Below are 11,730 nucleotides of genomic sequence, written 5' to 3'. Positions count from 1 at the left end.
TGACCCACCTGATCACATTCACCTCCACATTCACTGAGCCCCTCTATCCAGGGTTTTGGGTTTATGATGAATCCTCAGTGTCCCTGAAATAATAACTGGACACTCACACGTGACAGGCTTGTAGACGTCACTCAATCCACCCAAAACAACATGCAGTCTTTCCACAAGACTCCCATGAAGTTATAGTGTGACGTTATGAGTCGACGTTAAAGTAACATTCTCACAACATACTGCACTTGTTTTATCCTGTTTTAGATGTATCCTCTGTTTAAACATTTAAACTCTTACAATAACACTGTTAAAATACCAATGTGATCATTTCTTGTCTTTTATGTTGGAAAAACAAATTGTACAATTATATGTGGACATACGCTCCATAGTTGTACAAGTATATATGGTTATATTGTACTTTTCATAATAAAACATACTTGAAACAAGAAAAAGCATGTTAATTGTGGAAACAATTTCATTATTGATTTTACATTGCTTCTCCCTGTCTCATGTTGTAATGGCTGTCGTGGTGAATGGATGACAAAACGCAGATGGGAATGCTCATTCTTCTATTTAATTAGAATAAAATGAACACGGAAAACAAGAAAGCCTGTCTGTCGGTTTGTCATTTTTTGGACTTACATACAGCAGTGCAAAATCAACAACCCACAAACCCCAGGTGAAAACACACTCCTAATACATGACTCCCAATCAGGAACAACGACATACAGCTGTTCCTGATCGGGAGCCACACAGACTAACAAAGAAACAGAACAACTAGATAAACCATAGAAAACCAACTGTCACAAAATCCATCGTGCTGTTGAAAGGAGGACCAAGGCGCAGCGGGAATATGGATGCTCATATTTTAATTTTTTAAAAAGGAGTAAAGCATCCACTGAAAAAACAATAAACACAACAGGGACAGTCTTACAGGCATACAAAAACGCAGTGCAAGAACAACCACCAATAACCCCAAAGAAAAACACACACACCTATATAGGACTTCCAATCAACGGCAACTCAACACACCTGCCTTCAATTGGAAGTCCCAATCAACAATACAAACATTCCCATACACAAAACTGCCACGTCCTGACCCCAAAACTAAAACAATAGCTCCATCTGCTGGTCAGGACGTGACAGTACCCCCCCCTAAAGGTGCAGACCCCGGGATGCACCTACCAACAGAAAACACCAACAAAAAACCCATAAACAATAACCCCTAAACAATAAGGGAGGGAAGGGAGGGTGGCTGCTGTCACCGACGGCACTGTGCTACACCCTCCCTCCCCAACCCACCTATCCTGGAGGTGGCTCAGGTGCAGGACGTGGACCTCGCTCCACCTTCGGCGTCGCCCACTTTGGTGGCGCCGATAGCTGCACCAGGCAGACGGGCCACTCGGGCTGACCCTGGCAGACCGACCACTCGGGCTGGGTCGGAAGACATGCGGGCCACTCGGGCTGGGCCGGAGGACAGGAGGACCACTCGGGCTGGGCCGGAGGACAGGAGGACCACTCGGGCTGGGCCGGAGGACAGGAGGGCCACTCGGGCTGGGCCGGAGGGCAGGCAGGGCACCCTGGCAGAACCGGGCAGTCGGGCCACTCTGGCAGAACCGGGCAGTCTGGCCACTCTGGCAGAACCGGGCAGTCTGGCCACTCTGGCAGAACCGGGCAGTCTGGCAGAACCGGGCAGTCTGGCCACCCTGGCAGAACCGGGCAGTCGGGCCACTCTGGCAGTTCCGGGCGGTCGGGCCACTCTGGCAGCTTCTGACTAGCGGGCGGCTCTGGTGACTCCTGACTGGCGGGCAGCTCTGGTGACGTACGACTGGCGGGCAGCTCTGGCGTTGTACGACTGGCGGGCAGCTCTGGTGACGTACGACTGGCGGGCAGCTCTGGTGACGTACGACTGGCGGGCAGCTCTGGCGACGTACGACTGGCGGGCAGCTCTGGTGACGTACGACTGGCGGGCAGCTCTGGTGACGTACGACTGGCGGGCAGCTCTGGCGACGTACGACTGGCGGGCAGCTCTGGCGACGTACGACTGGCGGGCAGCTCTGGTGACGTACGACTGGCGGGCAGCTCTGGTGACTGTTGACTGGCGGGCAGCTCTGGCGACTGTTGACTGGCGGGCAGCTCTGGTGACTGTTGACTTGCGGGCAGCTCTGGCGACTTACGCCTGGCGAGACTGGGCTGACGCACTAGACTCCTGATGCGTGGGGCTGGTACTGGACGTGCCAGCCTGGAGACACGCACCTCCATGCTAGTGCGTCTAGCGGGAAACACCGGACCGAAAGGGCGCACTGGTGGTCTTGAGTGCAGGGTTGGCTTCACCCCTTCCGCTCGATGCTCACCTTGCCCTGGCACCTGCGGGGCGCTGGTACCGGGCGGACTGGGCTGTGCGTCCGTATAGGCGAGATGGTGCGTACCTCAGCGTAACATGGCGCCCTCCACCTCATACGCACCTCCCTGTAGTCACGGGTAGCTGGCTTACGGCTCTTCCCTGGCCTGGCCAAACTACTCGTGTGCCCCCCCCCAAAAAAAATGTTGGGGCTGCCTCTCAGGTTCCCTTAGCTCCCTTAACTTGTCCTCCCAGAATTGTCTTTCGTCCTGCCAGGTCCATTCCTCCATTTTTTTCTCCAGTGGCTTCCTCCTCTTCTGCTGCTTGGTCCTTTGGTGGGTGGTTCTGTCACAAAATCCTTCGTGCTGTTGAAAGGAGGACCAAGGCGCAGCGGGAATATGGATGCTCATATTTTAATTTTTAAAAAAGGAGTAAAGCATCCACTGAAAAAACAATAAACACAACAGGGACAGTCTTACAGGCATACAAAAACGCAGTGCAAGAACAACCACCAATAACCCCAAAGAAAAACACACACACCTATATAGGACTTCCAATCAACGGCAACTCAACACACCTGCCTTCAATTGGAAGTCCCAATCAACAATACAAACATTCTCATACACAAAACTGCCACGTCCTGACCCCAAAACTAAAACAATAGCTCCATCTGCTGGTCAGGACGTGACAGTACCCCCCCCCCTAAAGGTGCAGACCCCGGAATGCACCTACCAACAGAAAACACCAACAAAAAACCCATAAACAATAACCCCTAAACAATAAGGGAGGGAAGGGGGGTGGCTGCTGTCACCGACGGCACTGTGCTACACCCTCCCTCCCCAACCCACCTATCCTGGAGGTGGCTCAGGTGCAGGACGTGGACCTCGCTCCACCTTCGGCGTCGCCCACTTTGGTGGCGCCGATAGCTGCACCGGGCAGACGGGCCACTCGGGCTGACCCTGGCAGACCGACCACTCGGGCTGGGTCGGAAGACATGCGGGCCACTCGGGCTGGGCCGGAGGACAGGAGGACCACTCGGGCTGGGCCGGAGGACAGGAGGACCACTCGGGCTGGGCCGGAGGACAGGAGGGCCACTCGGGCTGGGCCGGAGGGCAGGAGGGCCACTCGGGCTGGGCCGGGGGGCAGGAGGGCCACTCGGGCTGGGCTGGGGTGCAGGAGGGCCAGTCGGGCTGGGCCGGAGGACAGGAGGGCCACTTGGGCTGGGCCGGAGGACAGGAGGGCCACTCGGGCTGGGCCGGAGGGCAGGCAGGGCACCCTGGCAGATCCGGGCAGGCAGGCACCTCTGGCAGAACCGGGCAGTCGGGCCACTCTGGCAGAACCGGGCAGTCGGGCCACTCTGGCAGAACCGGGCAGTCTGGCCACTCTGGCAGAACCGGGCAGTCTGGCCACTCTGGCAGAACCAGGCAGTCTGGCCACTCTGGCAGAACCGGGCAGTCTGGCCACTCTGGCAGAACCGGGCAGTCTGGCAGAACCGGGCAGTCTGGCCACCCTGGCAGAACCGGGCAGTCGGGCCACTCTGGCAGTTCCGGGCAGTCGGGCCACTCTGGCAGCTTCTGACTAGCAGGCGGCTCTGGTGACTGTTGACTGGCGGGCAGCTCTGGTGACTGTTGACTGGCGGGCAGCTCTGGCGACGTACGACTGGCGGGCAGCTCTGGCGACGTACGACTGGCGGGCAGCTCTGGTGACTGTTGACTGGCGGGCAGCTCTGGTGACTGTTGACTGGCGGGCAGCTCTGGTGACTGTTGACTTGCGGGCAGCTCTGGCGACTTACGCCTGGCGAGACTGGGCTGACGCACTAGACTCCTGATGCGTGGGGCTGGTACTGGACGTGCCAGCCTGGAGACACGCACCTCCATGCTAGTGCGTCTAGCGGGAAACACCGGACCGAAAGGGCGCACTGGTGGTCTTGAGTGCAGGGTTGGCTTGACCCCTTCCGCTCGATGCTCACCTTGCCCTGGCACCTGCGGGGCGCTGGTACCGGGTGGACTGGGCTGTGCGTCCGTATAGGCGAGATGGTGCGTACCTCAGCGTAACATGGCGCCCTCCACCTCATACGCACCTCCCTGTAGTCACGGGTAGCTGGCTTATGGCTCTTCCCTGGCCTGGCCAAACTACTCGTGTGCCCCCCCCCAAAAAAATGTTGGGGCTGCCTCTCAGGTTCCCTTAGCTCCCTTAACTTGTCCTCCCAGAATTGTCTTTCGTCCTGCCAGGTCCATTCCTCCATTTTTTTCTCCAGTGGCTTCCTCCTCTTCTGCTGCTTGGTCCTTTGGTGGGTGGTTCTGTCACAAAATCCTTCGTGCTGTTGAAAGGAGGACCAAGGCGCAGCGGGAATATGGATGCTCATATTTTAATTTTTAAAAAAGGAGTAAAGCATCCACTGAAAAAACAATAAACACAACAGGGACAGTCTTACAGGCATACAAAAACGCAGTGCAAGAACAACCACCAATAACCCCAAAGAAAAACATACACACCTATATAGGACTTCCAATCAACGGCAACTCAACACACCTGCCTTCAATTGGAAGTCCCAATCAACAATACAAACATTCTCATACACAAAACTGCCACGTCCTGACCCCAAAACTAAAACAATAGCTCCATCTGCTGGTCAGGACGTGACACCAACACTAGAACAAAACTTAAACCCCAGACTACATAAATCAAACACCCCTTAAATAACACACACAACCCGAACCATATGAAACAAATACCCCTCTGCCACGTCCTGACCAAATATAATACAATTACTCCCTCTGCTGGTCAGGACATGACAGTACCCCCCCTAAAGGTGCAGACCCCAGAATGCACCTAAAAAGAAAAACCTAAATCCCCCCCTAAACAAGAACAAAAACAAAACCCAAATACCCCCTAAACAAAAAGGGAGGGAAGGGAGGGTGGCTGCCGTCAACGACGGCACTAGTGCTACACCCCCCCTCCCCAACCCACCTATACTGGAGGTGGCTTAGGTTCGGGACGTGGACTCCGCTCCACCCTAGGCTTCGCCCACTTAGGTGGCTCTGGACTGGCGGGCGGCTCTGGACTGGCGGGCGGCTCTGGACTGGCGGGCAGCTCCGGACTGGCGGGCGGCTCTGGACTGGCGGGCGGCTCTGGCGGCTCCGGACTGGCGGACGGCTCTTGAAATGTCCAAAAAAGGTATTTAAATGGGCCTACCAGACATCTTCTTGAGAGAAGATAAGGTCAGGGACTCCTGACTTACTCTCTGTCATGTTGAAATAGGTTCTCCTGTCTTACTCTCCGTCATGTTGAAATAGGTTCTCCTGTCTTACTTTCTGTCATGTTGAGATGGGTTTCCCTGTCTTACTTTCTGTCATGTTGAGATGGGTTAGTTCTTCTTGAGAGAACTAACCAAAAATTTGTCGAACTAACCCAAAATTAGTCGAAAGGCTAAGGGATTCTCTTCCTGAGAAGAAACTGACAGCCTTCAAACAGAGCAAAAAAAGTCGTCCCAAACAATATGTCAAAATGAATAAAAAAAATGATACAGCTGTCTTTAATAAGATCAAACTGAACTAACTGCTATCTTGAAATGTTGAAAAAGTGTTTTTAAATAGCTCAGTCTTATCACTCAATGAGTCAAAATCTGTCCCAGGAGGTGTTGGAGGGTGGGTTGGGTTGGTCCCAGGAGGTGTAGGAGGGTGGGTTGGGTTGGTCCCAGGAGGGGATGGAGGGTGGGTTGGGGTGGTCCCAGGAGGGGTTGGAGGGTGGGTTGGGTTGGTCCCAGGAGGTGTAGGAGGGTGGGTTGGGTTGGTCCCAGGAGGGGATGGAGGGTGGGTTGGGGTGGTCCCAGGAGGGGATGGAGGGTGGGTTGGGGTGGTCCCAGGAGGGGTTGGAGGGTGGGTTGGGGTGGTACCAGGAGGGGTTGGAGGGTGGGTTGGGGTGGTCCCAGGAGGGGTTGGAGGGTGGGTTGGGGTGGTCCCAGGAGGGGATGGAGGGTGGGTTGGGGTGGTCCCAGGAGGGGTTGGAGGGTGGGTTGGGGTGGTCCCAGGAGAGGATGGAGGGTGGGTTGGGGTGGTCCCAGGAGGGGATGGAGGGTGGGTTGGGGTGGTCCCAGGAGGGGTTGATGCAGCTCAGGTGAGTGATTTTATATGTGGTTAATTATAATTGTATTTACCTGCAATACCTGGTTTACATAATATACTGATATTTATATTTGAACAGTATTGTGTCTCTAGCTGTATAACCATTCCTGCTGCTATTTGTTCTGATATATATTTTAACAGTATTGTGTCTCTAGCTGTATAGCCATTCCTGCTGCTATTTGTTCTTGTCTGTGTTCCTTTATAATAAATAAAAAAGTTGATCACAAAAAAAGGAAAAGTGCTCAGAGTTTCAACTGAAAATCAGAGACAGGAAAATCAAGTCACATGCTTCCACTATGGCAAGGTGGGAAATCAGGCTTCTTCTACATGCTGGTGTAAGGACATGGATTGTCCAGCCTGTGGTATAAAGGGATGTCAGGATTCTACATGCTGGTGTAAGGACATGGATTGTCCAGCCTGTGGTATAAAGGGATGTCAGGATTCTACATGCTGGTGTAAGGACATGGATTGTCCAGCCTGTGGTATAAAGGGATGTCAGGATTCTACATGCTGGTGTAAGGACATGGATTGTCCAGCCTGTGGTATAAAGGGATGTCAGGATTCTACATGCTGGTGTAAGGACATGGATTGTCCAGCCTGTGGTATAAAGGGATGTCAGGATTCTACATGCTGGTGTAAGGACATGGATTGCCCAGCCTGTGGTATAAAGGGATGTCAGGATTCTACATGCTGGTGTAAGGACATGGATTGTCCAGCCTGTGGTATAAAGGGATGTTAGGATTCTACATGCTGGTGTAAGGACATGGATTGTCCAGCCTCTGTTAAAAAGGACCACATCGAACAAGTCTCCAGAAACAAAAAGAGAACAGAGAAAGCATCATACTGAAAACAAGAAACAGACATTCCAAGGAAAGACCAATAGACATGTTCACACTGCTGAGTAAGAGAACACTGAGGTGAGTGACTCATCAGACCAGGAAGTCACACTGAAAATACAGACTTTTTCCTGGCGGGCTGCACGGCTACTATGTCTCCCGGTATGGAGATTGACACAGGAGCAGCTGTATCTCTTGTGTCAGAAAAAAGACACTGAAACACCTTCCACTTTAACCAGTGCACCTCGTGTTAAAGACTTACACAGGTGAATCTGTCACCTTGAGAGACATCACTGAAGTCACAGTTCAGGTAAACAGACCAACTGAAAAGCTGCTATGTTGTGAAGGGAGACTATACATCACTACTGGGATGTTCATAGTTGGAGAAAATCACACTGGACTGGCCATCAGTGCAGACAATGACACATGGAGACACAGACCTACCTGCCATCTTAAAGAAACAGATGGATTTAATGGACAGCAGGGTTGTATGAACGACATCACAGGGAAGCTTGGCATTAAGCCAGACAGCAAACCAAAGGTTCTGAAAGCAGGACCTGTAGCTTCTGCTATCAGACCAAAAGTGGAGGCTGACTTGGAGGTTTAGTCAAGAACAAAGTACTGGAGCCGGTCAGCATGAGTGAATGGTCAACACCCATCTACCAGTCCTTAATTAACACTAGAACCACCTGGTCTATCAGAACACCCATCTACCAGTCCTTAATTAACACTAGAACCACCTGGTCTTTCAGCCTATCAGAACACCCATCTACCAGTCCTTAATTAACACTAGAACCACCTGGTCTTTCAGCCTATCAGAACACCCATCTACCAGTCCTTAACACTAGAACCACCTGGTCTATCAGCCTATCAGAACACCCATCTACCAGTCCTTAACACTAGAACCACCTGGTCTTTCAGCCTATCAGAACACCCATCTACCAGTCATTAATTAACACTAGAACCACCTGGTCTTTCAGCCTATCAGAACACCCATCTACCAGTCCTTAACACTAGAACCACCTGGTCTATCAGCCTATCAGAACACCCATCTACCAGTCCTTAGACCAGGTGGTTCTAGTGTTAAGGACTGGTAGATGGGTGTTCTGATAGGCTGATAGATCAGGTGGTTCTAGTGTTATCAGCCTATCAGAACACCCATCTACCAGTCCTTAACACTAGAACCACCTGGTCTATCAGCCTATCAGAACACCCATCTACCAGTCCTTAACACTAGAACCACCTGGTCTTTCAGCCTATCAGAACACCCATCTACCAGTCCTTAACACTAGAACCACCTGGTCTATCAGCCTATCAGAACACCCATCTACCAGTCCTTAACACTAGAACCACCTGGTCTATCAGCCTATCAGAACACCCATCTACCAGTCCTTAACACTAGAACCACCTGGTCTATCAGCCTATCAGAACACCCATCTACCAGTCCTTAACACTAGAACCACCTGGTCTATCAGAACACCCATCTACCAGTCCTTAACACTAGAACCACCTGGTCTATCAGCCTATCAGAACACCCATCTACCAGTCCTTAACACTAGAACCAACTGGTCTATCAGCATATACGTCCCCGCTAGAGGAAGTTGCCAGGCCTCCACTTTAGCATATGCATCAGATGCATATCAACCAGCAAGGTGCAAGGTGTGAAAACATGGTTTGTTAAATAAACACTTGATACATAGTGTATAAACTATTGTAAAGGATAAATTACATGAAGAAATATGAGTGGAAATATATAAATAAAATAACAACAATTGTTAATTCTACAAAGTAGAAAATAAAATGGTCCTGCAGCCTATTTCCCTGACAATAAAACACTACAGTGGAATCCATTTGATCAACTGTATTTGTAGATTCGATTAGTAATGGAGTTATAGTAATTAATAAAGTCAATTTACAGTTTCTTTTGACAAATTAGAAACAAAAAGATCTATAATAATAATAATACCAGCCAGGTCCGCTGGTGAAACGATTTGCTGTATTCCTAATCAAAAGCACCAGGGAACAATTGTAAAAGATGAATTTCATAAATACATATTTGTGGAAATATATTGATGACAAGATATTAAAACAATAATTTGTTGATTGTATCAGACACTGTACCGCGCCTTTACACGTGAATCAATCCCATCTTCTCTTTATGCTTCGCGTCCACAAACAAATCTAATCGGTTTTCATTGGCCTTGTTCGGTGGGCACCTGCCGACTTGACATTGTGTCTTCTTTTCTCCCCCGAGGGAGATGTGGTGCCTGGGGGAAGAGGGAGAACAGGACCTGCTGCCTGCTTGGTGACTGTAGCTTCTTTCTCCCCCGAGGGAGATGTGGTGCCTGGGGGAAAAGGGAGAACAGGACCTGCTGCCTGCTTGGTGACTGTAGCTTCTTTCTCCCCCGAGGGAGATGTGGTGCCTGGGGGAAAAGGGAGAGCAGGACCTGCTTCCTGCTTGGTGACTGTAGCTTCTTTCTCCCCCGAGGGAGATGTGGTGCCTGGGGGAAAAGAGAGAACAGGACCTGCTGCCTGCTTGGTGACTGTAGCTTCTTTCTCCCCCGAGGGAGATGTGGTGCCTGGGGGAAGAGGGAGAACAGGACCTGCTTCCTGCTTGGTGACTGTAGCTTCTTTCTCCCCCGAGGGAGATGTGGTGCCTGGGGGAAAAGGGAGAGCAGGACCTGCTGCCTGCTTGGTGACTGTAGCTTCTTTCTCCCCCGAGGGAGATGTGGTGCCTGGGGGAAGAGAGAGAACAGGACCTGCTTCCTGCTTGGTGACTGTAGCTTCTTTCTCCCCCGAGGGAGATGTGGTGCCTGGGGGAAGAGGGAGAACAGGACCTGCTGCCTGCTTGGTGACTGTAGCTTCTTTCTCCCCCGAGGGAGATGTGGTGCCTGGGGGAAAAGGGAGAACAGGACCTGCTTCCTGCTTGGTGACTGTAGCTTCTTTCTCCCCCGAGGGAGATGTGGTGCCTGGGGGAAAAGGGAGAACAGGACCTGCTTCCTGCTTGGTGACTGTAGCTTCTTTCTCCCCCGAGGGAGATGTGGTGCCTGGGGGAAAAGGGAGAGCAGGACCTGCTTCCTGCTTGGTGACTGTAGCTTCTTTCTCCCCCGAGGGAGATGTGGTGCCTGGGGGAAAAGGGAGAACAGGACCTGCTTCCTGCTTGGTGACTGTAGCTTCTTTCTCCCCCGAGGGAGATGTGGTGCCTGGGGGAAAAGGGAGAACAGGACCTGCTGCCTGCTTGGTGACTGTAGCGTCTTTCTCCCCCGAGGGAGATGTGGTGCCTGGGGGAAGAGGGAGAACAGGACCTGCTTCCTGGCTAGATCATAAAGGGGATACTAGTTGGTGTCTGTATATGGTAGAGATACTGTATATACTGTAATGACCTGGCTAGATCATAAAGGGGATACTAGTTGGTGTCTGTATATGGTAGAGATACTGTATATACTATAATGACCTGGCTAGATCATAAAGGGGATACTAGTTGGTGTCTGTATATGGTAGAGATACTGTATATACTGTAATGACCTGGCTAGATCATAAAGGGGATACTAGTTGGTGTCTGTATATGGTAGAGATACTGTATATACTGTAATGAACTGGCTAGATCATAAAGGGGATACTAGTTGGTGTCTGTATATGGTAGAGATACTGTATATACTGTAATGACCTGGCTAGATCATAAAGGGGATACTAGTTGGTGTCTGTATATGGTAGAGATACTGTATATACTGTAATGACCTGGCTAGATCATAAAGGGGATACTAGTTGGTGTCTGTATATAGTAGAGATACTGTATATACTATAATGAGCTGGCTAGATCATAAAGGGGATACTAGTTGGTGTCTGTATATGGTAGAGATACTGTATATACTGTAATGACCTGGCTAGATCATAAAGGGGATACTAGTTGGTGTATGTATATGGTAGAGATACTGTATATACAGTAATGACCTGGCTAGATCATAAAGGGGATACTAGTTGGTGTCTGTATATGGTAGAGATACTGTATATACTGTAATGACCTGGCTAGATCATAAAGGGGATACTAGTTGGTGTCTGTATATGGTAGAGATACTGTATATACTATAATGAGCTGGCTAGATCATAAAGGGGATACTAGTTGGTGTCTGTATATGGTAGAGATACTGTATATACTATAATGACCTGGCTAGATCATAAAGGGGATACTAGTTGGTGTCTGTATATGGTAGAGATACTGTATATACTGTAATGACCTGGCTAGATAATAAAGGGGATACTAGTTGGTGTCTGTATATGGTAGAGATACTGTATATACTGTAATGACCTGGCTAGATCATAAAGGGGATACTTGTTGGTGTCTGTATATGGTAGAGATACTGTATATACTGTAATGGCCTGGCTAGATCATAAAGGGGATACTAGTTGGTGTCTGTATATGGTAGAGATACTGTATATA

General features: G+C 50.4%; 1 protein-coding gene across 1 annotated transcript in view; it reads left to right on the top strand.

Annotated features, from left to right (window-relative positions):
• Nucleotides 1-446, top strand: part of LOC145867189 (stonustoxin subunit beta-like) — a 16,329-nt gene extending 15,883 nt beyond the window's left edge. Inside the window, exon 4 of the mRNA XM_082971241.1 lies at nucleotides 1-446. This exon is cut by the window's left edge and continues 438 nt beyond it. Within this exon, the coding sequence (XP_082827367.1) occupies nucleotides 1-92 (92 nt within the window). The 3' untranslated portion in view covers nucleotides 93-446.
• The last annotated feature ends 11,284 nt before the right edge of the window (nucleotides 447-11,730 follow it).

Source organism: Salmo salar, unplaced genomic scaffold (assembly GCF_965601325.2).
Source record: "Salmo salar unplaced genomic scaffold, fSalSal1 ptg000221l, whole genome shotgun sequence".
Lineage (NCBI taxonomy): Eukaryota > Metazoa > Chordata > Actinopteri > Salmoniformes > Salmonidae > Salmo > Salmo salar.
Note: the sequence above shows the minus strand (reverse complement) of the source record. Positions and strands in the feature narration are given on the sequence as shown.